We start from the raw sequence: 13,451 nt of genomic DNA, 5'->3' as shown, positions 1-13,451 counted from the left end.
GCATGACAAACACTCAAATGTAGTCAGTGAAGACTGTCCGAGGACATGAATTCTTAATGTTAAATCTGGTCCATCAGTTCAGCATTACACTGAGTGAGCACAAATTAGTTGCATTTGTGACTAGAGAAATGATCCCATCACTCCTGGCTGTAACCTGAGCCAGATTACATCCTGAGGTCTCCTGTTACAGTGGCTGTGTTGTTCTGTTCCCTGGTTCACCACCTTGAAGTGACCTTTGGCCCTAGAACTTGTCCCCTCTAGCAGTCTGCTAAAGCCAGCTTACGCCTCTACTTGTCAGACTTACCCTTAAGTGTGTTATCAAGTCAGCTACTTACTGCTGGGGAAAAGAGGGTGGCTCACCAAATTGGTCATGAGTCCCTTTTATTTTATGGCACCAACTAGTTGTTGGTATTAGTCTTTAGTTCTGTAGGTGTCATCAAAATAGCATGATTGTTAAAGCCCAAACACTTACGTTGACATTTGTATGATTTATAGTTGCTATATTCTCCTATTGAGAATATCCAGAGAGTAGCTGCAGGAGTACTCTGTGAACTGGCTCAAGATAAGGAGGCAGCTGAAGCCATTGAAGCTGAGGGAGCAACTGCTCCTCTAACAGAATTGCTTCACTCTAGGAATGAAGGTGTTGGTAAGTGAAGAAAAACAAAGTTTAGTTATTGAAATGACAAGGGCTCAGCTAAAGTCTTTTGCTTCTTTTCAATAGCAACATATGCAGCTGCAGTGTTGTTCAGAATGTCTGAGGACAAACCACAAGATTATAAGAAAAGGCTTTCAGTTGAGTTGACAAGCTCTCTATTCAGGACTGAACCAATGGCTTGGAATGAGGTGAGTCTTCTTCCCCTCCCCCACTCCTATAAACTTAGGGGTGGGGAACCTACAACTTGGTGGTGGGATCCAGCCCCTGAGGCTTGGGACTTCCCCTCCCCCATTGGAGAGTCAGTGCTGGTGCTCTAGCCCTGCATCTCCCTTCTCCTGCGGGCCTCCCCCCCCCCCCCCCCCGTGCAATATAGTGCACAATAATCTGAAGTAATCTTTACTGCTCAAGGACAAGAGAGTATGAGTGGGCCTGAAAAAGCTCTGAAGGTTTTCTAGGTGGGATAGCCTAAAAGATGACTGGGGCTGGGAGAGGAGGGGGAGGACATCTTTCCTCATCCTGAGTCCCTGTTGGACTTAATAGCCCCTGTGTGGCCATGTAGCTTAGGGGGAATATAGGCAGAAGATTGGGGTACAGAAGTATGAGGGTTCTGGCTGGTAATGGGGGAGGGAGGTTCTCAGGACTGGGATAGATGTTCATGTTATTAGGAACTGAGGGCTCTCTGCAGGAGTGGGGCCAAATTGAAGGATTTGAGGTGAAGGAGGGTGTGCTCCAAGGCTACTGCAGAGACGATCCCCACCCCTCCAGCACTTCACTGCAGAACCTGAGCTAGGCCAAAAGATAGGCACCGGACTTGGCAGGTTCCAGCTGTAGCGGGGGAGGGGGTCTAGGAACAGTTTGGGGTCGAGGGGTGGGGTAGCCCTCCACCTAACAAGTTCCTGCCTTGGGTAGGTTCCTTGAGAACCTGTGCAATGCCGAGTAGGCTGTTGTGCAACCCTATGACCACATAGCTTACAAGGAACTTGGGTCTGGACTTTCACTTTGCTGTGTTGCTGACGGTTGTGGATTTTCCATTCCCAAGCACTGTGTTTATGCCAACCTATGGAGGCATTCTTCTGTTGACCGAGCCACTGTTGCTCAGGGAGATTGTGTAGCAACTCTATGGCAGAATCTTTGTGGCTGTAGTGTGCATCTATGCTGCAGGGAATGCTGTGGCATTCTAACTCAGTAGTATTAACAAGCCCTTAATGGCACTCTAAAAGCTCAAATTATAAACTTTTTCTAGTTCCTGAGCAAAGCTTTGTTCATCACAAATACTACACCAAAGTGTTGGAGAGTAAGGATGTTAAATTGCGGTTATCTAGCTGATGTGTTCTCAATACAATTTGTATAGACTATGATTAGTTGATAAGGACTGCTCTGCAGAGCTGCAGCAGGGGTAGCTCTAGGAGCTGCCCAAACTAGGACTGAGCAGTGTTGGCTCTGAGAACCACCCATGCTATGTCTTTGCATTTTAAATATAGTAAGAGCCACTGGGTCCCAGCTCACGCTGAGTCCAGCAGCCCTTGCGTGTGGCTAACCCAGGTCACTGCGAATAGAAGCTGCTTGGTGGCGGCAGCAGCAGCCCCTGTCCACAGAGAGGCCCAGCTTCCTGCTGGGACCTTCGCATACAAGGGCTGCTGCTGGAGCAGCCTCTGCCCACGGTGAGCCTTGGCCTGCTGCAGGCAGAGACTGCTTCACAGCAGCTTCCCTATCTCACTGCTGCCTCAGATGGAGGCGGTGGGGATGGGGGAGCAGGCAGCACTGCAGAGTTGGTGGGGGAGGGGGGAGACTGGCTTTTAAGCTGGCTCCCCCTAGCTCCTGTTCCCTCCTTGCTGCCTCTGAGAGGCAACAAAGGCGGGGGGGGGGGTAAGGAGGTGAGAGGTTGGAGGTTAATACTCCAGTCAACTACCTGATGACAGTCCACTGTAAGATGGATCTCCAATAGGGATGTTAAGTTTGTAAAACTTCAGGAAACCTAAGTATTGAGGTTGAAAGAACTACTTGCGTGCAGTACAGTACAACTGACCCAAATAAAGCCTGTTTATTTCAACTTTTTCTTTTTTATTCTCCCTCCTTTCTTACTATTTTGCCCACTCTCCACCTTCATTAGACTGCAGATCTTGGACTTGATATTGGTGCCCAGGGAGAGCCTCTTGGATACCGTCCAGATGGTATGTCTGCATTTGTCACTTCTTAGAAAACTTAAGCCCAGTTAAATCAGTGCCTTTTAAAGGAGAACTGCAAGTAATACAGAAGATGCCAGTTGAGAAAAGCAAATTACTTCAATACAGCAAATTGGCAGTCAGATGGGAAACTGCCTTCTTCAGTAGCAAGTAATAACTAGCTTGGCAACATCCAGGTCCCAGAGCTGGATTACCTCTTAACAGAAAATTGATGGTCCTTGTCCTGGGAAGTCTGCATGAGCAGCTTCTCTCTATGAAAAATAACACTGGGTATTTGTAAACTTCCCAGTTTTTATTCAAAATATGAATTAAACTGCAGTTTTCCTTTTAAAACAAAGCTAGGTGGTGATAGTCTCTACAGATTTGTAGGACACTGTCTGTTTCTAAGGATGGTAAGCTGTTTTGACTAGCAATGTAAGAAGCAAATCTGCAGTTAGCAGGCTTGTTCTCTTGCAATATTGGTGTGTTGGGTTTCAGTACTGTGTATGCAGACTAATGGCTTGGCTGGAATTTGCTTATGCTTTTGACTGCAGTATGCTTTGTCTGCTGAGTCACACTGAAAGGCTGTTATTCAGAGGGATAGTTATTAAGACCAGGTAATAAATTGTGCGTTCAGCTTGGCTGAGCTAGAAGCAACTAGATGGCTACAACTATCTTTGCTCACGCTGATATTTGCGGCTTTTGATGCATCTAACATCTGTTAACATTCTGCCTTTTTCCCCCCCCTCTGCCACCCTTAACTCTTAGATCCTAGCTACCGTTCTTTCCACTCTGGCGGATATGGTCAGGATGCCTTGGGTATGGACCCTATGATGGAGCATGAAATGGGTGGCCACCACCCTGGTGCTGACTACCCAGTTGATGGGCTGCCAGATCTGGGACATGCCCAGGATCTTATGGATGGGCTGCCTCCAGGTGACAGTAATCAGTTGGCCTGGTTCGATACTGACCTGTAAATCATCCTTTAGGTAAGAAGTTCAAACTCAAAACTTGAATAAAACAACCTACCTTCTGAACTGAGGACTTGGTTGGCAGGGAGGGAATGGCTTAAATGGGTCCACCTCTATCAAAATACTGAACTTTTTTAGTATCTTGAAGCTCATACTCGAACTGACTCCTGCTGTGAAGTGTGGAAGTGATTAACTTCAGTGTCTTGTGCTCCAGCTTTATGCAATCTTAACATGTGGGCAAATAACTACAGCACTGACAGTTCTTTGTTTTTCTTCCTACACAGCTGTATCGTCTGAATGAACTTGCATTGTGATTGGCCTGTAGAGTTGCTGAGAGGGCTCGAGGGGTGGGCTAGTATCTCAGAAAGTGCCTGACACACTAACCAAGCTGAGTTTCCTATGGGAACAATTGAAGTAAACTTTTTGTTCTGGTCCTTTTTGGTCGAGGAGTAATAATACAAATGGATTTTGGGAGTGACTCAGAAACGAAGAATGCACAAGAAAGAATCACAAGATGGAATTTATCAAACCTTAGCCTTGCTTGTTAAAATTTTTTTTTTTTTTTTAAATCTCTGTAATGGTACTGACCTTGCTTGCTTTGAAAGTAGACTTTTTTTCTTTTTGCTGTAACTGTTAGGGGTTTTTTTTTAAGTCTATTGTAGTGTTAAGTTATAGTGAATATGCTACAGCAGTTTCTAACTTTTAAGGATCCAGTAATGGTGTAGAACACTAATTCATAATCACTAATTGTATTCTGAATAAAGTGTAACATTGTGTAGCCTTTTTGTATAAAAATAGAGAAATAGAAATGGTCCAATTAGTTTCCTTTTTAATATGCTTAAAATAAGCAGGTGGATCTATTTCATGTTTTTGATCAAAAACTTTATCTGGGATGTGTCTGGGTAGGGGCCAGTAAGAACTGTTTGTTTATTTGGAACCTTGTATTGGACAGTTTACCAGTTGCCTTTTATCCCAAAGTTATTGTAGCCTGCTGTGATACAGATGCTTCATGAGCAAAAGCAGTTATAAAAATGGTTAAGAATTAAAGTAAACTTTTAATTCACCAAGCTGTGTCAGAGTCTTTGAAATGGGAAAAAAACTAACTTCATGCAGCAATTTTTAGTAGTTGCACAGTAGTGGCAGCATGGCACAACCAAGCAGGACTGAACTACAGGGAAAAATAAAACCAATCTGCTGCTGATCAAATCACTGAGAGACTTTTGGCAGAATTAGTGTGAGTAAGTAAAATATTTACAGTACTCCCCTGAGAGTTAACTTGCCACTGCAGAATTAAATCTTGCTACTTTGTTTATGTTATAACACCAGTTCAGTCCTGAAACAAGTGTCAAATCATTTCTGGCTTTAAGGGGTTCCCCTCACCCCCCAAACCTCTGCCAGTTAAGGACCAGCCTCCACAACCATTTGGGCTATGACTAAATGGTGGCTTTTGCCTCTTGTGCACTGTTATCTGAGAGTAGATACATAGCCTACCCCAAGAAGCAAGTAGTCTCTGCTATGGACACTTCTAATAGTGTAGTAGGAATAAACTGATTCTTCAAATGCTCTCTCTGTGGGTGCTCTACTCCAGGTAAAGAGTGGTTTTTAAAAAAAAAAAAAAAGTAAAAATATTCTGTCTTTGTCTGAAAGTGAGGTAAGAGTTAAAATACTTATTTTTTGAAATCTTTTCATAGATGGCTCACTGTGCTTTGCCTTCTACAGTATGTCCTTTGCTATTGTAATTCTGACAGAGGCACCACTCCCTTCTACAGTATAAATTTAAAGAGCACACATGAGCCCCACCCTACTGTCTGTAAGTATGTACCTGTTGCATTTTCCCTTCCTCTGTGTGGAGTCAGCACATGCGGTTGATGCTAAATTCCCCTGCCTCCACCGCACTTTTTCTCAGCTTGAGCCAGATGGGTCAATTCTTACTCTAGCATCTGTATTCACAAACCCATTTGAGTCAATCTCTTACTGTTCACTAAGGCTGTGCATCCTCTCCTGCAAGTTAAGTCTAAACTGCTGAATGCGCTACTTTGTTTTAATTAAAAGAGCTTAAGCAAGCTTGCCATGGGTACGGCTAGCTGCCTTTGATTGTATGGGTATATAGTTAATTACTAACCGCTGTGTTTCCAGCTAGCGCACATCTTTCTTAGAGCCAAAATACCAACTAGTAAATGTGTAAAACTGAGCCAAAACCTCCAGTAGCCAACTGACAAGAGGAAGGGATAGCATAGCAGTCCTGGTGGTTAGGGACAAGTATGAACTATGGTGTTGACTATCATACCGTCTAACCTTTATCCCTCCATCTGCTGAATAAATTTTGTGCATAGAGGCATGTGACTGTACCGTCAATAGAAACACAAAATTTAGCTGTGAGTCTGTTTATCAGCTGTGCAGAATTTGAATTTCTTGTGAGCAGCCACACAAGTGCTTAGCTTACAGGGAATGTTGACACAGATAGCTAGCAGAGAAGGGAAACTGCATGGTTTCAAGCCAAGTGATAGGAAGACTTTTACTTTCTCAAGCTTACATGACTTTAGTCTCACTGAACACTTTTCAGGGTAACTCACCCTGTGCCTTATAGGGGCTGATGTTTGTGATTGATTTTCTGTGAGAGAATCTAGCTCTTAACACAAGCTGTAAAAGCATGTCTTTGACACTAGATTAAAACATTACAGTTTATTGAAGCACATTACCTGCTGCGGGAGATCAAGGATATGTTTCAATGTCAGTTTCTCTGAATTCCCAGATACCTGTAGCTCCCTTGAAGGTGGTAGGCTACAGATGTATTTTGGGAAGGGGGGCAACTAACAAGCTACATTTAAGGTTGCATCAGGATGTATTCTAAACCCATGGAAACAAGGGATTAGACTTCTACATTCCTTTCCATCTTGTCTACAAAACAGTTGCTAATGTGGGAGGCACGTGTACCAGCTCCCATGTGCATTTAAAAAACACTCAACCCAACAGTAGCTTTATTTATTTTTTTTATGAAGCAGTTATAGAAGATTGACACACAGGGCATGCACTGACTGAGTTTGTCCTCAGAGTCTACTGTTTAATGCAAAAACCTTGACCCAGTTGGGGCCTACCTGTTGCTTCTCATTTATTTGTATGGGGATGATGGCCACAGAATTACAGGCAAACATATTCACAATAACAGTAGCAGCAATTTGAATCTTCAATCCAGTTGGGGCACCTAGTACAGGCTTCAGCAGTAAACCCAACCAGTGTGAAATGAGAAAAGCCATGCCTTTATACCACAGCTTGTGGTTATGGCCTTGACACTATCCTTGAGCCTGCAGAAGTAGCAAACTTAAGCCCAATGCACATTAGTGTAAGGTCTAATTAGATGGATTGAAAATTAACTTTTGCTATGATCTTTTAATAACTATAATAAATAGGATAGGTTTTAAAAAATGAAGTGACAACACAAGGGAAATCCACATAAATGCAGACACATGCTACAGGTTGAACTTCTCTAAATGAGGACTCTGGCAAGGGAGGTAGGGGCAGGTGGCAGGACCAGGGGGCAGAAATGACTGGCAAAATCCATCATCTGGGACTAGTCAGGTCCAACCTATAATAGGTACCAACTAGTCAGGATTTTCAAATGTTAGGTATTTACCAATGTGCATGCCCTTGCAGGGTGACTTTTATGACAGCATGTAATTTGCATTAGAGCCTGCACAGATGAAAAATGTGTATCCCTAGCTGCAGCCATAGTCACAAAAAGTGATCCACAGAAGCAGAGATGTATGGATATAAGCAGATATCCACAAATTTGTAGGTCTAGAAAAATGTGTATCTGCAAAAATAAGCCACAGATGTGGATTTGCAGGGCTCTATGTATGAATTGAGAACACAAGACCTAAACTACATGTTCACTAGTTTATGGATGGAAGGCTACCTTTAAGTCATGGAGAGTGGCTGATTTTGAGCAGGGGTAGTGAAGCACTTGGAATGGCATTCTCCTTTAACAGATCAATGAAGCACTATGGTTAATGATTCATTCAGCAGTCACTGTGTACCTTTGAAGACAGACTTCTAGTCACTTAAATCAGAACAAATCTAAAAACAAATTCAGTGACTTAAAATGCAGTAGTGTTAACTGTTACTGCCATTGTAAACATTGTTAAAAATAAGCATAAACTTTGTGGAAGAACTTCCAAACAAATCTGCTAGAGGTAGCTTGGTCATCTGTTTGATTTTACTATACTTAAGTATGTTCCAGATTGTGTTTTAAGAAAATTGCCACAGTCTGACTTACTTATGTTTAGGGCAACTGTTAATCATTGAAATATACACGTATGAAGTCATTTATTTTAATTAGACGACTTTATTTGGCTTTGCAAAATGCTTTCAAATACATGAGTAGGTGCCAGAAGATTTGGGTTCTATTCCTGGCTTCATCTCAAACTTTGAGACATTTAGAAATCACTCATTCCCTGTTCTCATTTTCCATCTGTAAATGAGGACGATACCAACTCCCTGCAGATTGAGTCATTTAACATTTGCAAAGCACTTCAGAAATCTTTACATGTGCAAAAGAATTCTAGAGTTTGTTATAGGTGATGTTGCGCATGAGGCTGCTCAGCTAAGCCATTCTCTTGCTGATCAAAAGTTTTGAAGCTACATCACAATTCAGATGGAGTTCTTTAAAACATAGCTGTAAAAACTGTCATCTCCCCCCTCCCCATATATTGTGCTAATTTATGCAAAATGATAAAGGACAAATGCTTGTTCTTTTGAAACATTTTCCCCACTTTTTCCATATTCTTAAATACATAAGAAAGTGAATATACACACAATAGTTTTAATTATCAAATTAGGACTACAACATTAATTCATAAATATCCAAAACAAGACTGAGGAATTCACCAATGCAAGTGTTTTATACTTTCAGCCAGGAGTGTGGAGAGATGATTGCTCTGGTAGCCTTGATCTTTTAGTGTCCCACTGTTCTAAGAATTTCAAAAGCCAAAGTAGTAACAGCAATATCGGCATGGGAGCTGAGGAGGGAAAAAAAAAAAAGTAATCTTGCACAGTAAAGCCCCTCATCTAAATTCTGTAGTTGTCCTACACAAGACTTTCCCCTGTGCTAGAAAGTGACTGACAACGGAATGCACTTTAGATAATTCTTACATAAACCAATCTTCTGTTATATAGTAGCTGAATACTATGAAAATTTCAGCATGCAGCAAGTCATGTATCGGCATGATCCCTTGAGTTCATATTTACAGAACTGCTTGCCTAGTGACAAGCTAGGTCTCACTCTGAAAATGAGAAGACGTAATTACTACATTTCTTCAATAGTTTGGTGGGAAACTGCCTCAAATCTTTGTTTTCCTGTAGGGTAGAGTCTGTCATAGATACTTCAGCAGATGTTTATTTTTTTTAAGCTACCAGGAAAGGCAGAATTTCTCTAATTGCACTTTCTACACCAGTGTTTCCCTATTTTATTTGGCCACAGAACCCTTTTAAACTCGAAAGAATTTTGCAGAACCTCAGTCTAGTATATGGAGCTGAAAAAGTACACCACAAATAAGGAACAATAATAATAAACAAGGTCATGAGATCAATATTTAGTTTAATTGCACATATTTAAAAACAAATTACATATTTTTAAAATCATAAAATATTATTGTAATGGAATTTTCTCACAGAACCCTTATTTTCACTCCACAGAACACCATTTGGGAAACACTGTTCTACACCACCACTGGGCAGTGATCGAGCTGATAGGGTCGATTTATCGAGTCTAATGTAGACTTGATAAACTGATCGCTCTTGCATCAGATCCAGTACTCCATTGGAATGAGACATGCAAGGGGAAATGAACAGGAGAGTGTTTCCCATCAAAACTGTCAATTTCAGTGACATTCTTCGCATAACTGGAATTGCATAACTTAGTTCAGTCTTTCCCTGGCATGTAGAACAGCCGCCAGTTCACTGCCTCAGTGAGTGCGGGTGGTTTGCTACCTTTCATATCTGCTAACAGTCAGCCACCCTGTGATGAGGTGTTCACACACAAAGCACTGCTGATCTTGAGAAACAATGACTGACAATGGGCTACTTTGACCTTTAGTTTTTCCTGCCCTATAAAAGTCTGTTATTAGTTCCTTAGTCATTCAATTGCTGCATGTCAAAAGCTGAAACCAAGAACATGTATTTAATCACACTGCTGGAGTTGGTGTTTCTGACTGAGCAGCAGTATAAACTAGAAGCTTTACTACTTAAATATCTTTTTAAAATTATTTCATTCTCTGACTTGAAAAAGTGAATAGCCAAAGAGAACAAATCTTGAAGTGTGAAATGAACAAACAAAACTAATTTTGTGTGGGCCTACCTGGTCTGTGTCCTGACTGACTAAGGATGTAGCAGTGAAAGGGATTGGCAAAACTGCTGTAGGAGTTTTCTATGAGGCAGCAGGACAATACGTAAGCACGCTTTGCTCTCTATTTAAACATGACATTCATGTTATCCTACTGGGGCCTCATTTCCTCCACTATAGTAGGAGATTTTGTAAAGGGCTACAACTTATCTGTATAAAATTGCAAGGTAATTCTACATTTTGTGCATACATATAGCAGAGAGGTCTGGCAGCTAAATTTAGGCAACTTAGAAAAAAGGTGCAAGACCAGGACCTTAGCAGTAGCTTTCCCTGAAATGCTTCAAATCTGATGCACAGCCCAGTTGGGCAGAAGGAGATTGGAGCTGAAGTCTAGGTTATTGGGCACTGGCAAACATTAGGGTTGCCAGGTGTCCGGTATTTGCGGCTTCTGTCCGGTAAAAACTCCCAGAAAATACTTGGACGGAAGGCTGCTTGGGCCATTCTTCCCCTGCTGCATCTGGGCAGGGGAGTGTGGGTATTTAAAGGGGCAGTGACTTTTTTGTGTGTGGTGTTTTTTGGGGGTTTTTTGCTCAAGTTTGGTTCCCCTGGGTTTCCCCCCCCAACCATGTTCAATATTTTTTGTGAAACTATCTGGCAATCCTAGCATACATTTTGGGGAAAAGGGAAAACTATACAGAAGATTGCAGAAATTTCTACACTCAAAAGCACCTTCTTTGAAGGGATTTAGAGGCCTCATATTCTCAGGCCTTTCCTGTTGCTCCACCACAGTTGTAGCCGCTTAGAATCTAGGGATATAAAATCCCATTTAAAAAGTTAACCGGTTAAAAGTTAAATTTAACCAGTTAACCAGGATCCTGCAGGAGGGAGGGCCTGGCTGGACAGGAGCACCCCCTATTCTAGCCAAAACTGGCCCACGATGCCATGGGATGCTCCGGCCAGGCTAGGCCCATCATGCCACAGGCTGGGGGGCTGCGCCAGCCTGGCCATATAGCTGTTAATTGCTTACCCAGTAAGGATGATGCTTACTGGATAACTGCTTAACCAGTTAACCCTTTACATCCCTTAGAGCATTAGCCTCCAGGTGTCCCAGAGAAGCAGATTCCACAGAGAATGGGTGAACAGGGAGGGGACTTTACTTCCACGAACTCCCTTTGACATGTTGTGGCTGCTGAAGTGCTAGACCACGGGGCAGCTGAGGAACTGTTCCACATTTACTGTGCCAGTTTCACTATCCTTGGGATCGGTTGGCTGGATAGGAGCTTCTATAATTCTTAGGATTTGGTCTGGTGGGCTCCTTGCTGGAACAAGGAGCACTGAGGATAGCCCCAAATAAACAGTTGTGCCTGATTTCTTCTATAGTTTTAAACTGTAAACAATTAGAGGAAGTCAAGACAGATTAGAAAGAGTTAAAAGAAAAATTCAGTAGTGAATTATTATTCCTTAGTTAACTAACTAAAGAATAATGTTGCTATGAAGATGGAAAAGGAATTCTAAATACTTGCCACTGTCTCTTTAGCTAGTGGTGCTAGTGTCTCTTAGGGGGAGGTAATATTTCACTCTGGTAATGTAGTTGATAATAGGAAATACAGCTCAGCAGTTAAATAAATACATTAGGGTGGCAGCAGGTTTTTGAAAAGTTGATTTATGGTACATTTTGTCTCCTTCACACCACTTCTATCCCACAATTTGTTCACAAATGCCTCCATCACTGTACTAGTGGTTGTTACACTTCCCTAAACATCTTCCTCATTCCAAAAAAATAATACAACTTATGCTATACTAGAGATGAGATGCCAAATTTCATAACTCCATGCCTGAAAAGAGCCTACTACATTGGCTCATCTAAAGCTTGCATTTATGTGCATAAAGGACACCACAAAGATTCCCAAAAGCACTGCAAAAAGTCATCTACAAACTTTACATGGGAACTATTCCACACAGCCGGGAAATGTGGCTTAAAAGCTCACAGTAACAATGCACAACATTTTAAGGAGAAGAGAACAAGTATGTGTCAATTTGAGAATGCAAGGGGAAATCAATAGGTAGAATGTCATAACCTGAGTTAGCATTTGACCAACCCACTGGGACTAACACCTCTATCCTTACAAAGAATGCCAAGGTACTTTTCAGAAGTGGTCAGACTCTTAGTTTTAAGCCTTAGGTGAAAGACATCCAGCATTCTTAGAAGAATGCTTCTTGTCCGCCTCAGCACTGGAAAGCATTTTGCTTTTCCTGGCACCATTACTTTGAGACAGGGCACAAAGCCATGTTGTGCTGCCAGCACACTGTGCAGGGGAACAATAAACCAGTATCTGGTTATGAAGAAGTGAACTATTAACAATAAAAAAAAAAAGATTGTATGACATAGCTCTGGCCTAGCTACATCTGGGATCAAAGTACACCGCAACAGCAGCAACAACAAAAAGAAATCAAGAAAGCTTTGAATAGAAAGAATTTAAGACAGACGTGTATGGGAGGGAAGGGGTGGTAACAGGAGAAGCTTGTAGTGCACATGAGGCAATTACAAGAGTACACCATAGCAGACAAAAGAGGAGGGGAGTGCTCTTAGCCCTGGAAATTCCTGAAAGCCTGAGGGAACTCACCTGGCAGTTTGGGCCAAGCTCTCTAGAATGTGGATAAGACTGTCACCATCATTCTTCAGGCTTTCTGAGTGCTTCTTGTTTGAAGTTATCTGGAATGAAAAGAAAGAAGAGTTATCAAAGGCTTAGTGAAAATTTCTTCTTTGTCTCTTTTTGAGGTTGGGGGGTGGGATGGAAGACAGGAGCAAGTTATAGCAAATTGTTACCATTTTAAACGGAGTGTGTCATTATAGAGATGGAGATCTAACAAAAGTAAACCCCTTTCATGAACGAGACTGGATTTTTAGCTGCAAAATGTGAAAACAGCCTTAAACAAGACTCATGTTTATTCTGTATTCCAGCATTTGTGCACATTCACAGATCACAGCCCACTAACCCTGAGTAACTGGTTTTCATTTTTTACTATCAATGCAACTAAGCGCATAACTATTTATTTTGAACTTCAGGGAAAATTTCAGGACAAAACCATTTTTTCCACACTTGAAGGGGAAAACAAACAGTCTTGTATCGGCCACCATCAAGTTACTTATCTGGATTATAAAATGTCAGATTTGGTAAGAGTGTACAGAGGAGGCTGGTTTAAAATAACTGCTTTGTGGGAATTGCTCATACAAGTTTTCCTTCTTGATATAACCATTACCCTTATCAGATATAAGAAACACTAAATTGTACACGGGAACACAATTACCTTACTGTCTATACAAC

The 13,451-nt window shown here is 41.8% G+C and overlaps 2 protein-coding genes across 2 annotated transcripts in view; one reads left to right on the top strand and one right to left on the bottom strand.

The window, feature by feature from the left end:
• The window catches only part of CTNNB1 (catenin beta 1), a 29,770-nt gene extending 25,433 nt beyond the window's left edge, over positions 1 to 4,337 (top strand). The window contains 5 exon segments of the mRNA NM_001286932.1: positions 496 to 646; positions 722 to 843; positions 2,766 to 2,826; positions 3,586 to 3,806; positions 4,073 to 4,337. Coding sequence (NP_001273861.1) covers positions 496 to 646; positions 722 to 843; positions 2,766 to 2,826; positions 3,586 to 3,794 — 543 coding nt within the window. The 3' untranslated portion in view covers positions 3,795 to 3,806; positions 4,073 to 4,337.
• Positions 4,338 to 8,593: 4,256 nt separating this feature from the next.
• The window catches only part of ULK4 (unc-51 like kinase 4), a 428,077-nt gene continuing 423,219 nt past the window's right edge, over positions 8,594 to 13,451 (bottom strand). Inside the window, exons 36-37 of the mRNA XM_006131810.5 lie at positions 12,750 to 12,838; positions 8,594 to 8,803 (exon numbers count right to left, since the gene is read on the bottom strand). Coding sequence (XP_006131872.3) covers positions 8,740 to 8,803; positions 12,750 to 12,838 — 153 coding nt within the window. The 3' untranslated portion in view covers positions 8,594 to 8,739. The remainder of the gene's footprint in view (positions 8,804 to 12,749; positions 12,839 to 13,451) is intronic.

Source organism: Pelodiscus sinensis, chromosome 2 (genome assembly GCF_052426305.1).
Source record: "Pelodiscus sinensis isolate ZL-2025 chromosome 2, ASM5242630v1, whole genome shotgun sequence".
Classification (NCBI taxonomy): Eukaryota; Metazoa; Chordata; order Testudines; family Trionychidae; genus Pelodiscus; species Pelodiscus sinensis.
This window is presented reverse-complemented; position numbering and strand designations above follow the sequence as displayed.